Source organism: Agrilus planipennis, unplaced genomic scaffold (genome assembly GCF_000699045.2).
Source record: "Agrilus planipennis isolate EAB-ADULT unplaced genomic scaffold, Apla_2.0 scaffold316, whole genome shotgun sequence".
Classification (NCBI taxonomy): Eukaryota; Metazoa; Arthropoda; class Insecta; order Coleoptera; family Buprestidae; genus Agrilus; species Agrilus planipennis.
In genome coordinates this window covers 109,386-126,226 of record NW_020439389.1, presented here as the reverse complement: position 1 = coordinate 126,226, position 16,841 = coordinate 109,386, and the positions used below count along the sequence as shown (strand labels likewise).

Here is a 16,841-nt window from a genome sequence, read left to right as displayed (position 1 = left end):
CCCGATAACCTAACCTAACCTACCCTATTGATAAAGATATTTAAATAATGTTTTATATAACTTTCTCAATATTTTTATGTATTTTTCATTAGTTTTACCTTTGAATATTGTTTAAGAATGACTATATAAATATTTACATGCCTAGAAATGTATAAAAATTGGCATATTTATTAACTTTGAACCCCCCTAACTTTTTATGGGGATGAGACCGCCACGAACTTTTTATGGTACAGTGGTGGGGAAGACCTCCTCTTTCGATCCCACCCACACGCAACCCCGAAAGGGGTGGGGGTCATCACCTAGACATTTACCTAATATTGTTTCTCCATAAAACCTTTTAACTCCCAATTCACCTTTACAACGGTTTAATTTTATGTAATGTCGCCATCTTAGATTTCAAATACAAACATGGCAACAACATTTCATCCTTAAGGATTGATTTTTAAAAATTGCGAGAACACGTATTTGCTTAATTTCAACAATGAGCAACCTTCGAGTAAATCCGAGTACAAATAAAATATACCCCATGGAAAAGTTGCAACCTCTTTTCATTTCATTAATAATATCAAACATCATATATACCAAGTTTCAAGTAAATTCAACCACAAATAAAGTATGTCCCAATCAAAAATTACAACACCTTTTTACCCCCCTCCCTTAGGAGATTGAATTTTTTAAAATCTAGAGATAGGTCTTTCAGAAATTAAATGAGAGACCATTAAGACCAAGTTTCAAGTAAGTCTGACCACAAATAATATATGTTCCATTTAAACATTGCAACTCCTCTTTACCACTCATCCCACCCAGCAGAGATTGAATTTTTCAACCAGTTTCAAGTAAATCGGACCAAAAACAAACATGCAATATTTACAAACCCCTTTCAGCTTCCTAAAGGGGTAGAATTTTGTAAAATGTTGAAATAGGTATGTATATCACTAATTTTATATGAAAAAGCATTAAAGCCAAGTTTCAGGTAAATCTGACTGTAAATAAAACACCATAGTTAACTATACACATTACGTTTAGCTGTCAGTTGCGTTTTGTCATTCCCTGTCAGTTGCATTTTCTTATACAACTTTCTTTTTTCACGGGAAAGAGATAAAAAGTATCCTACTCCGTTTCCTGGTTGTAAGCTACCTCCCCACCAATTTTCAGCCAAATCGGTTCAGCCGTTCTTGAGTTATAAATAATGTAACTAAAACGACTTTCTTTCATATACCTATATAGATTTGGGCTAACCAAATATTAATCACTAATATACATAGAATGAAACTAAAGGGGGCCATTGAAAGAGAGCTTACGGGGACTCTTGCCCAGGTAAAAACCTGGTTTACAAGTGGAATACCCTCTTTAAGCAAGGAAGGAACTGACTTGAAGACGACCCACGGCCAGGCCGGCCGATCGAGGTGATCACTCCGGAAATCATTCAAAAAGGGTACGTGTAAATTAATGTTGAAAGAAGAAACAGTTCAATCATGATAGCAGTGCGAGTCGAAAACAAGCGTTAAAGCCTTTAATATGTCTTCAAACATAAATAAACATCTCGTTGATATTTTCAGTAGTAAATGGTACTAATAACAGCACATTTGAGCAATGCATTTGTAGTGGATAAATTGGTCAATTTTTCCGTGCAGTACTGTACGGATTGTGCGCTCCTCACCGGTTAAGAGTTTGGCCGAGAGTTGTCTCCTTCCTTTTCTGGACTAGTGCTGTTCTTTTCTACTCTACGCCGGTCAAATTGAAGGTCACATCGCTACAGAAAGTAAACGAAGTATAGTTTCGGCGTATTTTTCAGACAGACAAAACATTTTTTTTTCAACATCGGATAAATGTATAAGGGTAGCAATATAAATATATCGAAAAGGAAAAACCAGCACCAGAGGGGCAGGTCTTGCTGACCTCCTGCGAAAAATTCGTAGCGATGGTTTAGCTCCTAAACTGTTTGCTTATGGGACCGTAATGGATAAACCGAAACGTAAAAATCATCACGTTAATCAAAATAAACCAGGGTAGTCTTTCTCCTCCCCAGGATAATGCAGTGAACGCGATGAACCCGCGGTGTAGAAGTTTGAGTTATGTGCACGTATACCTAACAAAACAATTGATCAAATTTGTTAAGGTTCTGACAACCTCGACCAATCAAATAAAATAATTCGAAGTGGTCTGTATTCTGTCGAAAGTGCCAGACGCGGATCGCGATTTCGATCTTTTTGGATCTCGTCAGCGCATCGCAGGCAGTTCCGACAGAACACAGGCCAACTTTTACCTGCTGCCTTAACAGCGCGTTTTAGAAAATACCACAAATGGCGCGGTAAACGCCATCTGTAGTACGATGCAACATTTTAGGATTACGTCCAATCAGCTTACTGCCTTTGAACGTTATTTGCTGCTAATATGAAATGTTTGGCAAATCGATATCCTTAATAGTAAAAGGACCTTGTCAAACATTAACCAACTCACAATTTTAAGATTTAAACATTGAATTCAGTAAATTCCTTGTGTTAATTAATACTCAAGCATGCTAATAATAATTAAGACGATGGATTTTACATGGTTAGTGGGTCCCCCTCCTTTTTCCTTTGACAAACAACTTCCTTACAAATTTAATTGTGTTCTGTTTATTAGATTTTCGAAATGTAGATTATTTTTAAGAAAAGTTAATGACAATCAAATACGTTCCCCATGAGACTGTACATAATTACAATGAATTATCGAGGAAAGTTTATTAGCGGTTCCTTATTCCATTTAACGGCAATTATTTGAAATGGAAAGCGGTGACGATGCCGATCATGTAAGCTCAGCATCTATTGTATGTTATTAGATGTGCGTTAAACACTTCGAGTTGCAACAAATGGAAACGGTAGCAAACAGGAACCCAAGTAACAAGGTACCAGGAGACAAACTAACTGACATTCTAACAAAGGAATCAAAACGGTGGAAACTAATAACCAAGTTATAGTTAGGTAGAGCAGCAACAAGGCAGACAGTTACATAAATACATATACATACAAGGTGTCTCACGGTGACCACACATTAGAATATTCGGAAACCACTTCGATTCGAAGTTTAAAAATTTCAACAATAGCGTTATTGGGTAGTTCTCTTCAATTAAAATAGCGGTATCCATGTAGCACATCCCGTTATATCGGAAGTTGACAGCAATTTCGTTATTTTAAATGGAACACCCTGTATATTACGACGATTTTGAATTCTACTTATGATTTTAGGTAGACTATTATACTTCGTTTACTTTCTGTAGCGATGTGACCTTCAGTTTGACCGGCGCAAAGTAGAAAAGAACAGCACTAGGCTAGAAAAGGAAGGAGACAACACTCTTAACCGGTGAGGAGCGTATAATCCGTACAGTACTGCACGGAAAAATTGACCATTTTATCCACTACAACTGCATTGCTCAAATGTGCTGTTATTGGTACCATTTACTACTGAAAATATCAATGAGATGTTTATTTATATTTGAAGACATATTAAAGGCTTTAACGCTTGTTTTCGACTCGCACTACTATTCATGATTGAACAAAACTTTTGGCAGGTACTGTATGAAAAAGTATGTTTAATGAACAAGAGTCGAGAGTATAATGAGCTTTTTTCTTTCTTTTCAGACATTGGAAGGGGCACATCGCTAGAGAAAGTAAATGAAGTATACCTCCTGCAAACTTGCTATTTATTTAAGAAACACCTAGCCCATTGGGATTATGATTCATCAACACGAAAAATAACTTCAATAGATTCTTCCCATGTTACATTACATGAAGTCAGGTTAGGTTATAATTTGGTTAGGTTGGTTTTGTTATATTCGATATATCACCTCCATCCCTTCTGACTCCACCCCGCCCCCACAAAAAACACTTCTGTAGTGTTGTACAAGATCATTCCTACCTCTAGGGCCTCAAATCTGCCTCATGTACCACATTTACAATATTTTGATGAGTGCCACTCACTATTACAGATAATTATTAGATACATACTTGCATACATACATCTGTTATATTCAAAATGAATAATTAATGACTTACAACTATCAACCAATAATGATGAATTAATGTTACTATGTATTATACTGTAATAATTGCTTCTGAAAATTTTAAAATGACTATTGATGGCGTGATTGCGTGATGTAATTGCATATATCTCAATAAATTTGTACTCAAAAAAGTTTCCTTTATCAAGGGCTAGTTTTTATGAAACTTCGGACATCTTTAAAAAGGGACTAAAATGTTTTAGTTTTCGATTAAATGTGCGTAGTTACAACGAGTAATTTTGCAAGTAATTAACTTTAAATACCTACCTACATTTTCTTCCATTAAATGACATCATTTTTTTTTTAATTTTACGTTTTTTATTATTAATTAATTTAGAAATTCGAAAAAGGTTATTAAAACTGTGAGTATGTCTAGAGCACGGAGCTGTTCGGAACTCTTAACTGATTTTGGCGATTATTTTTTGTGTCAATTCGTCAAATATTACAAAACTACAACTCCTTACGACTCCTTACGTGGCTTAATTATCATTTTATTACATTTTTTAATGCTCGACAGCCGTAAAGGAAATGATTTTTTATTTCATTAATGATTAATTAAAAGGGATCAAATGGAATACCATATTTTGAAGGGGCTCTGTATGTACAAAACATAAAATTATATTGGGGTTGCTAGACCACATGGTAGGTATTTTAATCAGTAACTGTATACGGTATGAGACGGTCGAACAGAGGGAAGAGGGAGGGGGTTACCCTGTCGAACACCAAACAACTGTTTTTGATTGGGGACAGCCACGTGGAGAAGCAGTGTGGAGCTGAATATTGAAAATAGGGTAAATGTAAATTAATTTTATAAGTTGTAACATAGCAATCAGTTATTTGAATCAAAGAAATATTGAGGTTAAAAGTGCTTTATTTATTTAAAAACCACAGCCGACGTTTCGCCCAGGTTGTCGGGATTTTTCAAGGCTAGTTTTATTTTCAATTAAAAATATAATTCTGATGGAATCGCTATTAAATGGTAAATAAAATTCTAAGTAACAAAAGCATTGAAATAATAAAATAAATAATTAAGAACCACGTGGCGACAATCATACGCAAACAAATTTATTGATTTTAACATTAGTTATTTAGAGTTTTAATTATACAACGATTTAAGTAATTTTTGTTGATCTTGTACATGTAACATTTTTAACTAAAAAATACTAACCTTGAAAAACCCCAATCACCTGAGAGTTTTTAACCCCAACATTGCTTTGATTCAAAAACACTGAATATAAAATGAAGAATGGTCAAAAGTAACTTAGTAATACCTAAATACAAAACTACGTAATAGAAGTTAAAATTTTGAAATTAGAAGTACCCAAACCAAGTTTAAATTGACAAAATAATATTGACATTTTACTGTTTTTGTTAAATAATCTTATCTAACAAATACATAGGTATATGCAATTAAAATACATATTACATGTATGATAACAAAATTGTTATAAAATTACNCAGCTCCGACAGAACACAGACCAACTTTTACCTGCTGTCTTAACAGCGCGTTTTAGAAAATACCACAAATGGCGCGGTAAACGCCATCTGTAGTACGATGCTACATTTTAGGATTACGTATGCTCCAACAAGGTCCATATTTAAATAGATTTTCTATTTAAATACAAAATCCAAATACTTTTTTGATTTGTTATTTCAAATGTAAATGGAAAAAAGACACTGATGACAAAATAGTTTGTTTAGCGTGAAAGATCAGAGTGAAAACAGGGTTGCAAATAATTTTATTGATGTAAAATCAACATCAATCATTTTATATCAAAATATTCACAATACCATTTATAATCTAATAGTTGTAGTTATCAGATATAAAAAAAATATTTTTAGTTATTTAATCAATTTCGTGATTGGTTTTATGCAATAAAACTTGATAATAATTGAATCAGAAGCAATACACTTAAGAACTCATAAGTATTTTTTTTTATGAAATAGAGAGCACATGTCAGAAACTATTACAAAAGGGATACTAATTGTAAGCTTGACAAAATTATCCGATTAATCAATTTCGAATCAAATATTTCTTTTTACATATAATTTGAACATTTTTGTAGTGTTATTTCAATGTATTAGTGAATTAATTTTATTTAACCTTCTTCTCCTATTTTGTAATCAAAGCAACACTGGGGCTAAAATTATTTTATTTGCAAAAAAAGCCAACGTTTCGTCTACACTGTTGTTAGTTTTCAAGGCTAGTTTCACTTAGCTAAAACTGTAATACTCATAGATTCTGGTTAAGTAGTACATGCTCAGAGATTAACAACCATTAACAAATATTACTAAAAAAATTGTACAGATAAAACTGTGAAACTTAACTAAGAACAAAGTTGTCATCATCGTAAGGTCGTCAATCCTAAGACTGGTTGGACACGCACCTCCACTCTTTCCTATCCTGAGCTAATCTTCGCATTTCCCCAAAACTAGAACAACCCACATCATTAACTATTTGCAAACAGAATCTAATCTAGGTCTACCTCTACCCCTCCTAACTGTTCCTGTTTGTGCCTCTAATATGTCTCTGACTAGACCTTCATGCCTGAGAAAGTGTCCTACCAACCTATCTCGCCTATTTCTTACTGACTTCCATAGAGTCCTCTGTTCTCCTATTTTTTCCAATACCTCTTCATTTCTAACCTTCTCTATCAACAGTATCTTCATCATTCGCTTGTAACATCACATTTCGAAAGCTTCAAACCTTTTCTTTTCCGTTGCACCCACCGTCCATGTTTCGCACCCGTACAGCGCCGCACTCCAAACAAACGCCTTTAACAATATTTTCCGAATTTCTAAATTAACCGTTCGCGAGCATAGAAGTAACTCCTTTTTATTGTTTCATATCCCTGCTACTCCTTCCGTCCTGACTCATCTGACTTCCTAGATACCTAACATAAGCCACTTCTACTAATTTTTCGTCTCCTGTCTTTATATTCGCTCTTTCCACACCTTTTAAAGTAAAACAAAAATACTGGTATGCAGGGGAGAATACCAGTATTTTTGTTTTACTTTTATTTATATTCATACAATACTGTTTTGTCAATACCGCTTCCATTTTATTTAAAGCTATCTCTAAGTCCTCCTTGCTAGATGCTAATATTGCTATATCATCTACAAATCTAAACTATATCTATTTCTACTGTCTTTAGTGATGTTGATAGCGTCTTCGATGTATATATTCAAAATATAATATTTACTTCTCTATAAAAAAGTTGTACGATTAAAATAAATAATTAAAAAGTACGTGGTGACAATCAGTAGCAAACACGAAAAAAATTTCTGCGACCTATACTTTTAGCCTTTAACGTAGGTGTCGCTGGTGATTCTACTATCATCCCTTTGTAGCTTAGTGGTAAAATAGGTAAAACTAGGGACTCAGGTTCGATTCCCAGTAAGGGATGTGATAGCAGCAACAATTTTTCCTCCTTAATTTGATGATATCTATAGAGGGTAAAATTATTTCAAAAATTAATTCACTAATTTGAAAATTTCGAATTATTTGTTCTAATTAGGTATGTATTCTGTTTTTTTCGAATTATTCGTTTTACTTTTCCTCAAACTTTCTTATAGTTTTATAATTTTTAACTTATTTGTAATTAATAATTATCTTTATATTGAAAGATTTCTCGGTAATTTTAATTCTCATCAACTTTAAAGGAAAACCAAAAAAAAAAAAAAATGCGTAATTCCAACAAGAAAAAAGAATAATATCACTGCTGTTCGCAGTTAAATTGCCTCGCAGTATTTAAAGAAGCTGTACTTTATAATCTGACTGCGACATCTACGCTGTAAATTTAATTTCCTTAAAGCAATGATAAATCTTTCAAATAAAAATTAAATTGATGACCCGAAAACGTATAAATACGATATCTTTAAGATTTCACATTTATCAGAAAGCATCCTCTACAATTCTCTGAAGATTAGTTACGCTTAATAAGTTGAGTGACTGAACACAAGAGACTCGCAACAAAAAAATATAAAAGCTGTAAGTACCTGCGTGGGTTGCTTCAATTGCGAAATTAAATTATAATCAAGATAGATACAAAGTAAGTAAGTGAGTTCTGAAAACAAGAGGCCCGTAATTTCTTAGAATCGTATTTGGCTAAAATGTTTTTTAAATTTATAATAGGCGTTTAGGGAAGGTTGATAAAAATCGAGATTTAAAAAAAAAATCAAAAAAATTTTTGCTGGTCTTAAAATTTTTATTGATATAAATACGCGTCAAAGATCATCGACGACCACATAAAACTAATTTTTCTATCCCTCGGGAACAGGTATATTTCTTCTAAACAAAACGCACCCTATGTCCTTTTCTGTACCCCTAACAATGTATGTACAAAATTTAATGATGATTGGTTAAATAGTTAAGGCGTGAAATGGTAACAAACAAACAAACTAAAATTTCCTATTTTTGAACGATTTTATTATATGTATTATAAAAAAAAACAATATTTAGTTTTTCTTCAGGTACCTACAGTTTTCTTTTTCGTATTAATTTTTTTTTAAAGAATTATCTAATTAAATCATTTTTTCATAATTATAATCAACAATAAATATTAACATAAAGATGTACTGTTCGTTTCAAGAAGTTGGAGATATGCCCCTTCCCTTTATTAGGATGCGCCGTAGCATAATTCCAAATTCAATCATATTTGTCTGCGGAGCTCATTTCTCCACCGATCATCGAGCGAGAACTAGACAAAAGTGTACAGTACCATTTGCAAAATTATTTAAACTGCCTCGTTAAAATTTAAGAATATGCTTTATTTAAAAGCATATTTAGCCAAAAATAATAACAAGTGAATTAACTTAACGTTCTACACACCTATAAAACTTTTGCTTTGTTTTCTATTGTTAATTTATATACATTTTTGTTTTAAGAAATTGCTAAACATTTTCGTCTAGTACTGTACAGTTCTGGCGGATCTCCTAAGATCGCCCATCGAGAGCTCTGCTCGTTCAAGCTTGTTCCAACTATTTCTGTCTTGCTCACGCCTAGTGTGTATTCTTTCTATCTTCGCGCAATTTCTTTAAGGTCACAATTCTAACAAATTGAAATGGGCTGTATCTACGTTTTACTTTGTTTATGAATAAATACATTTTTAAGTGTCCAACTAACTTCATTTTCTTCGATAAATCATGATTTTATCTAACTAAAATCATGATTTTCGCGCACCTATACAGCGTTGCCAAATAACTTTTTTATTCTCTATATTTTTTGCTGAAATTTCTAGCAACAGACCTTATAAAGTCATTAAGAGATACATAAATTACCGATAGATTCGATTCAAGTAGTAAAGGTTTGGTATCACCAAAAACCGTCTGCTGATAAGTAAGCGCCAGATTTATTATTTTTTTTTTATTTGCTTTTGTAGACATTAGTCAAACATCGCCTGTTTTTAAGCGATTTAAAAACGATAAGGTGTGTACATCTCATCAAAAACCGTAATTTATCAGGGATTTATGATAATAAAACTCCCCAAAAGGGTTATAATTTAACTTGTGTCGTTTTCGACCGGGCTATTGAGTATATATATATGTGATATTATTTTGTATTTTTATATTTTGCTAACTATTCCCCGTGGCTGCACTCACGAAAATTAATATAGTTTCTTCATAAAACCTTTTAACTCCCTATTCACCTCTACAACGTTTTAATTAATGTAATTCCGGATAGATCCATCTTAGATTTAAAATACAAACGTAACAACATCTCATCCTTAAGGGTTGATTTATAAAAATTGCCGAAACACGTATTTATTTGCTTTAATTAACTATAAATAAAATATTTAGCATATTAACGTTACAACCCCTTTTCAGAGGTCGATTTTTTTAAAATACTAAAATAAGTGTTTGATCTTATGCCAATGAGCATAAATATCAAATTTCATGTAAAAACAAAAATGTCAAAATTTATAACATGAAAATTTTTCCATAAAAAAATTTTATTCGAATTTCCGGATTTTCCCATCTATTTTTAAAAAATTTTCTTTCACACAAACCTTGTCCTGTCAATTACAAAAAACAAAAAATAAATCAGTCAAATCGGTTGAGCCCTGGTCAAGTGATACTCCGTCATATACTTGGCAATTCCTTAGAATTGACAGCTAGGAACAGTTTAAATTTGGGTTTGGTTTTACGTTTTTTTGGGCAATTTCTCCAATTTTTCTCTTTATAAGAATTTTCCTCGAACTTCAAGTAACATTAAAAAAAATCCGTTCTCGAGTTTTGCGCTTAACACATTTAGCGATCCAATTTTTATATATACATAGATTCCACAATGTCCAAATGTCAGTCTCTTAATATAGCAATGTCGATACTTTCTCACAGTTATTTACAATTGGCAAGTAGTACGCTACTGGGAGCACGGAAACGTACAAAAACGTTTCATCGAAATTAATATTTTTGTTTGTCATGTTTTCTTACTCATGAGAACCACTCGGCAGCATTAATTACACATCAAAAGCTCCAACTTGCATGATCGAATCCGAAGTTGAAGTTGTTCATTTCTCTCTCAGGTTACAACGAAATTTTTTGCCTCTTTTCTATTCATTGCTCGAGACATGCATCAATTTCGGTAAATAACCGTAACCGCACACAAAAGAGTATTATTAGACGTTACGAAAAACTTACAGAAATAATACACTTTAATTTATCATAAAACTTGTCTAAATTAAGAACGTTTAACAATACATTGTACCTACAGCGTTTAATATTTAAATCACATTTTGAATTCACATTTATTTGTGTCATGTTGCACTTGGTAAAAATCAGTGCTAACGGGTTGGGTTATGGCTTTCCTAGTAGACATTTGACTAATTTTAAATAATACGTTGTGGACAGTGGCATACATACGTATATTCATTCTATTGACGTATTATAATCATTAAATTTTAAAAGCTAGCCATTTAAAGATGTTTGGGAGGTATGTCAAAATGCTACGAGACAAATAAAAATTCGGAAGAACGTTCCTCAATCAATTCTGAAACTCCTGTAAAAATTACAAATCGATTCATTAAACCGGTAAAAAGTTATTGAAATTTTAAAAAATTGTAATTTTACACGTCATTTTATGGAGATTCGTTAACCGAACAGATTAAATTTATTTTTATTAACAGAAAAAAAGCTACCAGAAATTTCAAACTTTTATAATAAGTAACTTGAACTCTGGAGAATCACTTTAGCGTAAGGTTATTCAAATTCACTAAATGGTTATCGAGGAAAAAATGAAAAATTAGCTGAAAATCTCGTTTTTACTTGATAATATAATGATAATATTTATAATTGTCTGAAATAAATGCAATTTTAAAGTTTTAATTATTATTTAAACATATTAAAAAGTTTTACGCTCATTATTAATAGAGATTGAAACTAAATATTTTTTTGTTTCGAAGTTGAAATCAAGGCATATTCACTGCCAAAAGTCAGTTAAAAATTTTCCATATTATTCGTTATTTCTTATTTTATTCAAAGTTTTTGTTCAAATTCCAAATTTTCTCTCAAACTGTATTTATTTTTTAGTATAGATAGTATTTATTTACCTCATAATATGCTGCAAAACCTAATTAATCACGAATTTCTAATTTTATGTACTCTTATCTCCTATTGTACCTTCCAAACATCCTTAAAGTATAAATCATAAAAAGATTGAGATATCACTTTATAAAGAACGGTAATAATAAATAAAAGCTATGGCCGGTGCTGCCTAACATTTACCCAAGAACTGGTGGTTTTGAATAAAAACAAAATGTCTGTAATAATTTCATTAAAAATATCACATCGTTCTATTGGGATCCGTCATATGGACATACACCATCTGGTGGCAAAATTTATAACTCGAATGAGGGAAAAATTTACATAGGAACTGTGCACTAAAGCAACTACGATAAATTTTCCCTAATCGACGCCATGTTTTAAGGCTCCTCCCATTTGACGGATCCCAATAGGACGAGGTCCGAGGAGAAAACCATCGGGGACGGTGTAGAGAGAGAGGGTTAAAAGTAGCTAAAAGAGAGCCAGCTAAATAGTTTGTAAAAAATCTATTTTCATACTTATACGTACAGTTTCCTTTTTGTATTAGAAAAGTCAAATTATAATACATGTATGTATAACTAGGTGCAGTTATAAATAAATTTTTATCATCACGTACCCACTTGATAAGAATACCGAACAGATAATGAATGATTAAAATGTCCTCAAATTATTTAATCATTATACAAACTTGTTATTCTAATTTCTTATGTCCCACAAATGTACACAACACGGGTGCATAATAAATTTGAGACTTTTGCGAATATATTGCAAGAACAACATACAACTATACCCAAAAACAATTATGCAATAATTTTAATCAGTTTTATAATTTAAACAATTTTTTATCTTCATCATAAGCGAAGATGTGCAAAATGGGTTTTCAAAACAATTTAAATACAAATAGAATAATTCGAAGTGGTCTATATTCTGTCGAAACTGTCAGACGCGGATCGCGATTTCGATCTTTTTGGATCTCATCAGCGCGTCGCAGGCAGCTCCGACAGAACACAGACCAACTTTTACCTGCTGTCTTAACAGCGCGTTTTAGAAAATACNAAAAATTAATTAATTATCTTTAGCTAGATCCAGCTTGTACAGGAGCGGACGATACCTACATCCAGACGTCTCGGTGTTTTCCTGTTTATGTATTAATTCGATATTTTAACTAGAGATGTGCAAAATGGTTTTTTAAAAGTATTTAAATACAAAATGCAAATACTTTTTTGATTTGTTATTTCAAATGTAAATGGAAAAAAGACACTGATGACAAAATAGTTTGTTTAGCGTGAAAGATCAGAGTGAAAACAGGGTTGCAAATAATTTTATTGATGTAAAATCAACATCAATCATTTTATATCAAAATATTCACAATACCATTTATATCCCTACTTCTTCTTCCGTCCTGACTTCCTAGATATCTAAAATCAGCCACTTCTTCTAATCTTTCGTCTCCTATCTTTATATTTACTCCTTCCCTATTATTTCCTCTCTTGTATGCCAGTATTTTTGTTTTACTTTTATTTTATTTCATACAATACTGTTTTGTCAATACCGCTTCCATTTTATTTACAATTACAATTCATAATTTAAACAATAAATCACCTAATACAATTAATTAAAACTCTAATTCGAAAACTTTCTCCACGGGCAACATTCCTAGATAAACGTTTGGCTTGGGACTCACAAAATTGTTGTTTTTGTTACAAAATAGATTATTCGTTAACAATGAGCAATTAATCAAACGCTTTGGCTAATTAATGCATAAAACAATAATGAATACCATTCAAGCACTGATATTAATGAATTATGCAGCCCATAAAGTTCTAAGCAATTTTTTTTTTATGTTTTCGTGGAAGAGGGGAAATCTTCAAAAGACACGCAGCCGTCCGTACGACTGCAATAAAAACCAAAGAAGAATTTAAAACAGCAATTACTATCATTAATATAGATACATCAGGTTAAATAATAACGGGCCCATGTGAAAGCCTTGTGGTACTCCATACAATGCATAAATAGGAAATGAAAAGTGATTTTTATATTTCACTATTTGAATTCTCTGCGATAAATAACACTCAATCCAATCATGCGTTTAGTCAGTCGCTCAATCCTAAAAAACATTTTCTAAATTTCAAATTGTCTTGCGTTACCTGACGTTTCTATATCAGACGTAGGGGTATTTTGTAAAAATTCATGCATGTACATATATAACTTCCATATCTTTCTAAATTATATATATTATTTAATTATGTAGTTATTCATGAAGTTTTTACAAACTTTTTAAAAATCAACTTTCAAATTCATTTGTTTTTCCATAAAATGTCCGTTAGAAATAACACGATGAAGAACAGTGATCGTCGTCTATCTAATGCAATATAGAAACGGAAATTGTTTCTATTATTATGAGCCCAAATCTAGTTGGCTAGTCGGCAAAGCCAGCAGCAGCAGAACCGGCTTTAGGCAAAAATTTATAGGTGCAATGACTTCAACGCTTATTTTTCAAATTAACACCGGTGCCTACGTTTGTTTGTTTGTTTGTTAAAAAGAGATGAAGGATTGTATTGCTTTTACATATATTATAATAATTTCATTTTTACATAATTCGTCAATTTATTTTTACTTCCTTGAATGTAGTTTCACTATTTTTAATTATCTACTTGTTTGAACCGTTTACAAATCGTACATCATTTTCTCGATATTATAATCAACACAAGCAATTTCTATGACATATAGATGATACACCTATGCAAAATTTCTTTTTTTTTTTAGTAAGGCAACATCTCGATTACAATAAACTTGGCTATTCAACGTTTGGTTCTGGTTTCTAAAGGTCAACAGCGAATCTGTTTTAATTGCCAATTAAAATAGTGCAAAAACTCGGTACCTAAAGACTTTTTTTAACAAGCAAAACATCAAATTTGCATACCTACAAAAGCAAAGAAAACAAATGAATGTTTCTATAACTTTCTCAAAATAAATTCCACCATTTAAAAGGTGTGAAAATTTGGTAAAGTTTCTGCCACACCGCCTTTCAGAAATATGTCCCAATTATGAAAAAACTGTATAAAGAAATCGAGGAAAAAAGAAAAACATTTCTATTAAATCTCTCTAAGGGAGCTAAAATTATTTATTTAATTCTCTTTATATGTCTTAGTTTGTGACTTCCTAACGAGACATTCTAACACTACGTAAAAATTAGAGGTAGTGTTGTGTTTTCCTACCGTAACTGTAACCCTATGAACCTAACCTAACCACTATTTTGCAGTTTCGCTTAAAAACTCAAACCATTGATTCTATAATTGGAGTAGATTTGAAGAAAATCTATGAAAATTTGATTTAAATGTAAAAGTTAGAGAAATGGAAAGGGATGGATTTAAGGGCGGAAATGAGCATTCCAGTTGAAAAATTCGAGTTATAGTTGTAGTATTATAATTAGTTTTGAATGTATTTATTTACAATTATTTTTCGTCAGTAAAAAAAAATTATCATCATAAAGTCGTCAGTCAGACTGGTTGGATACGCACCTCCACTCTTTCCTATCCTGAGATAATCTTCGCATCCTTAATTATTTGTGAACAGTAATCTAATCTGGGTCTACCTCTACCCCTCCTAACTCCCGCTTCTGCCGCTAATATGTCTCTGATTAGACCTTCATGCCTGAGAAGGTGTCCTACCAACCTAGCTCGCCTACTTTTCTTTGACTTCCATAGAGTCCTCTGTTCTCCTATTATTTCTAATACCTCTTAATTTCTAACCTTTTCTACCCACGTTATCCTCATCATCCGCCTATAACACCACATTTCAAAGACTTCTAATCTTTTCTTTCCCGCCCCGCCCACCGTCCATGTTTCGCACCCGTACAGAGCCGCGCTCCAAACTACACCTTTAAAAATCTCTGCTTTATACCCCTACTACTACTTCTTCTTTCCTGACTTATCTGACTTCCTAGATACCTAAAATCAGTCACTTGAAGTACATTGAAAAATCTAGTTTAAATTTGCATTAGTAACATCTATATATGTTATTTATAAATGCTCTTACATTATAATTTTATTAGACTGTTAATTACAGTTAGATTTTCTTTTCTTTGTTTTGTTCTAATAACATTTAAAATCTAAACTCCTAAACGACAGAAATGCAGCAAATGAAGCGGTTAATAAACTTAAACAGATGTACGTATGAATCTTGAAGAAAATTTAATCCGTTATTTTTTGAATATAGAGGTGTTTCTTGCTATAAACATACATACGAAACTTGCTCCATTACCATTACATACTGGCAAGACACAAGTTGTTTTGCTGGAGGCCACACATGAGTAGAATAGATAATAAAGTTATTTTAAATCACCGATAAACGTTAGAGAAAAGTGTATTTTAAAGAGAATAAAAGCATTTTTGATGCAGCACGAACGCGATTTGAATTTAAAGCATTTCATGAAGGGCTTGTTTGTTACAGGACAACTAAATACATATTTGTAGATACATATTTACAAACAACGAAACAGTAAATAGTAAATGGGACAGGCAACAATTTCAGGCTTTTACATTATTTCTCATTGAAATGCTATTTCAGCTACAAATTATGTTCTCTCAATTTTTCTTCGCCACTACTATTAGCGCCAGCTTGATGGCCTCTCTAATCGTTTTTCACTGACAAGCAAGAGGCTGAATAAACGACAAAATGGGTAAAAGTACCTTCTCTCAGATACAAATTATGGCCCTTTCGGTATTTTACATTGTCATTTCCATTTTGAGATACCACATATGCAGTGCCAGTTTGATAGCTCTCCATTTGTTTTTCACAAATTAGCTCGAGGCCGAACTAGCAACTAAATAGTAGAAATACCACCTTCCAGGGACAAATTATAGTCCCTACGGTATTTTTCTTTGCCTTTTCCATTTAGAGATACCATATATGCATATGGCCAGTTTGAAGTCTCTCCAATTGTTTTTCACAAATTAGCTCGAGGCTGAACTAGCAGCTAAATAGTAGAAATACCACGTTTTAGCGACAAATTATAGTCCTTACAATATTTTCCTTTGCCATTTCCATTTCCATTTTGTTTTAACGTATCACGTCACATTTTTTTTGTATATAGATTAATATATGTACATAAATATAACTTTTTGAATCGGCGTTTTTTCACAAAATTCATTTTATAGTTTATATTTCTATTTTATACTCTCTGACTGAGCATTATATTGTCTTTTACTTTATTTTAGATAGCTGAAAGTAACTATAGTCCCCTCCTAATTCCCGTTCATGC

General features: G+C 32.2%; 1 protein-coding gene across 2 annotated transcripts in view; it reads right to left on the bottom strand.

Annotated features, from left to right (window-relative positions):
- The window catches only part of LOC108741594 (AT-rich interactive domain-containing protein 5B-like), a 36,689-nt gene that overhangs the window by 4,118 nt on the left and 15,730 nt on the right, over positions 1-16,841 (bottom strand). Inside the window, exon 3 of one of the 2 annotated variants that reach the window (XM_018476443.1) lies at positions 6,424-6,471. The exons of the other annotated variant lie outside the window; for it this stretch is intronic. Coding sequence (XP_018331945.1) covers positions 6,439-6,471 — 33 coding nt within the window. The 3' untranslated portion in view covers positions 6,424-6,438. Of the gene's footprint in view, positions 1-6,423; positions 6,472-16,841 lie in introns of those variants that run through there. 2 annotated transcript variants of the gene reach the window in all.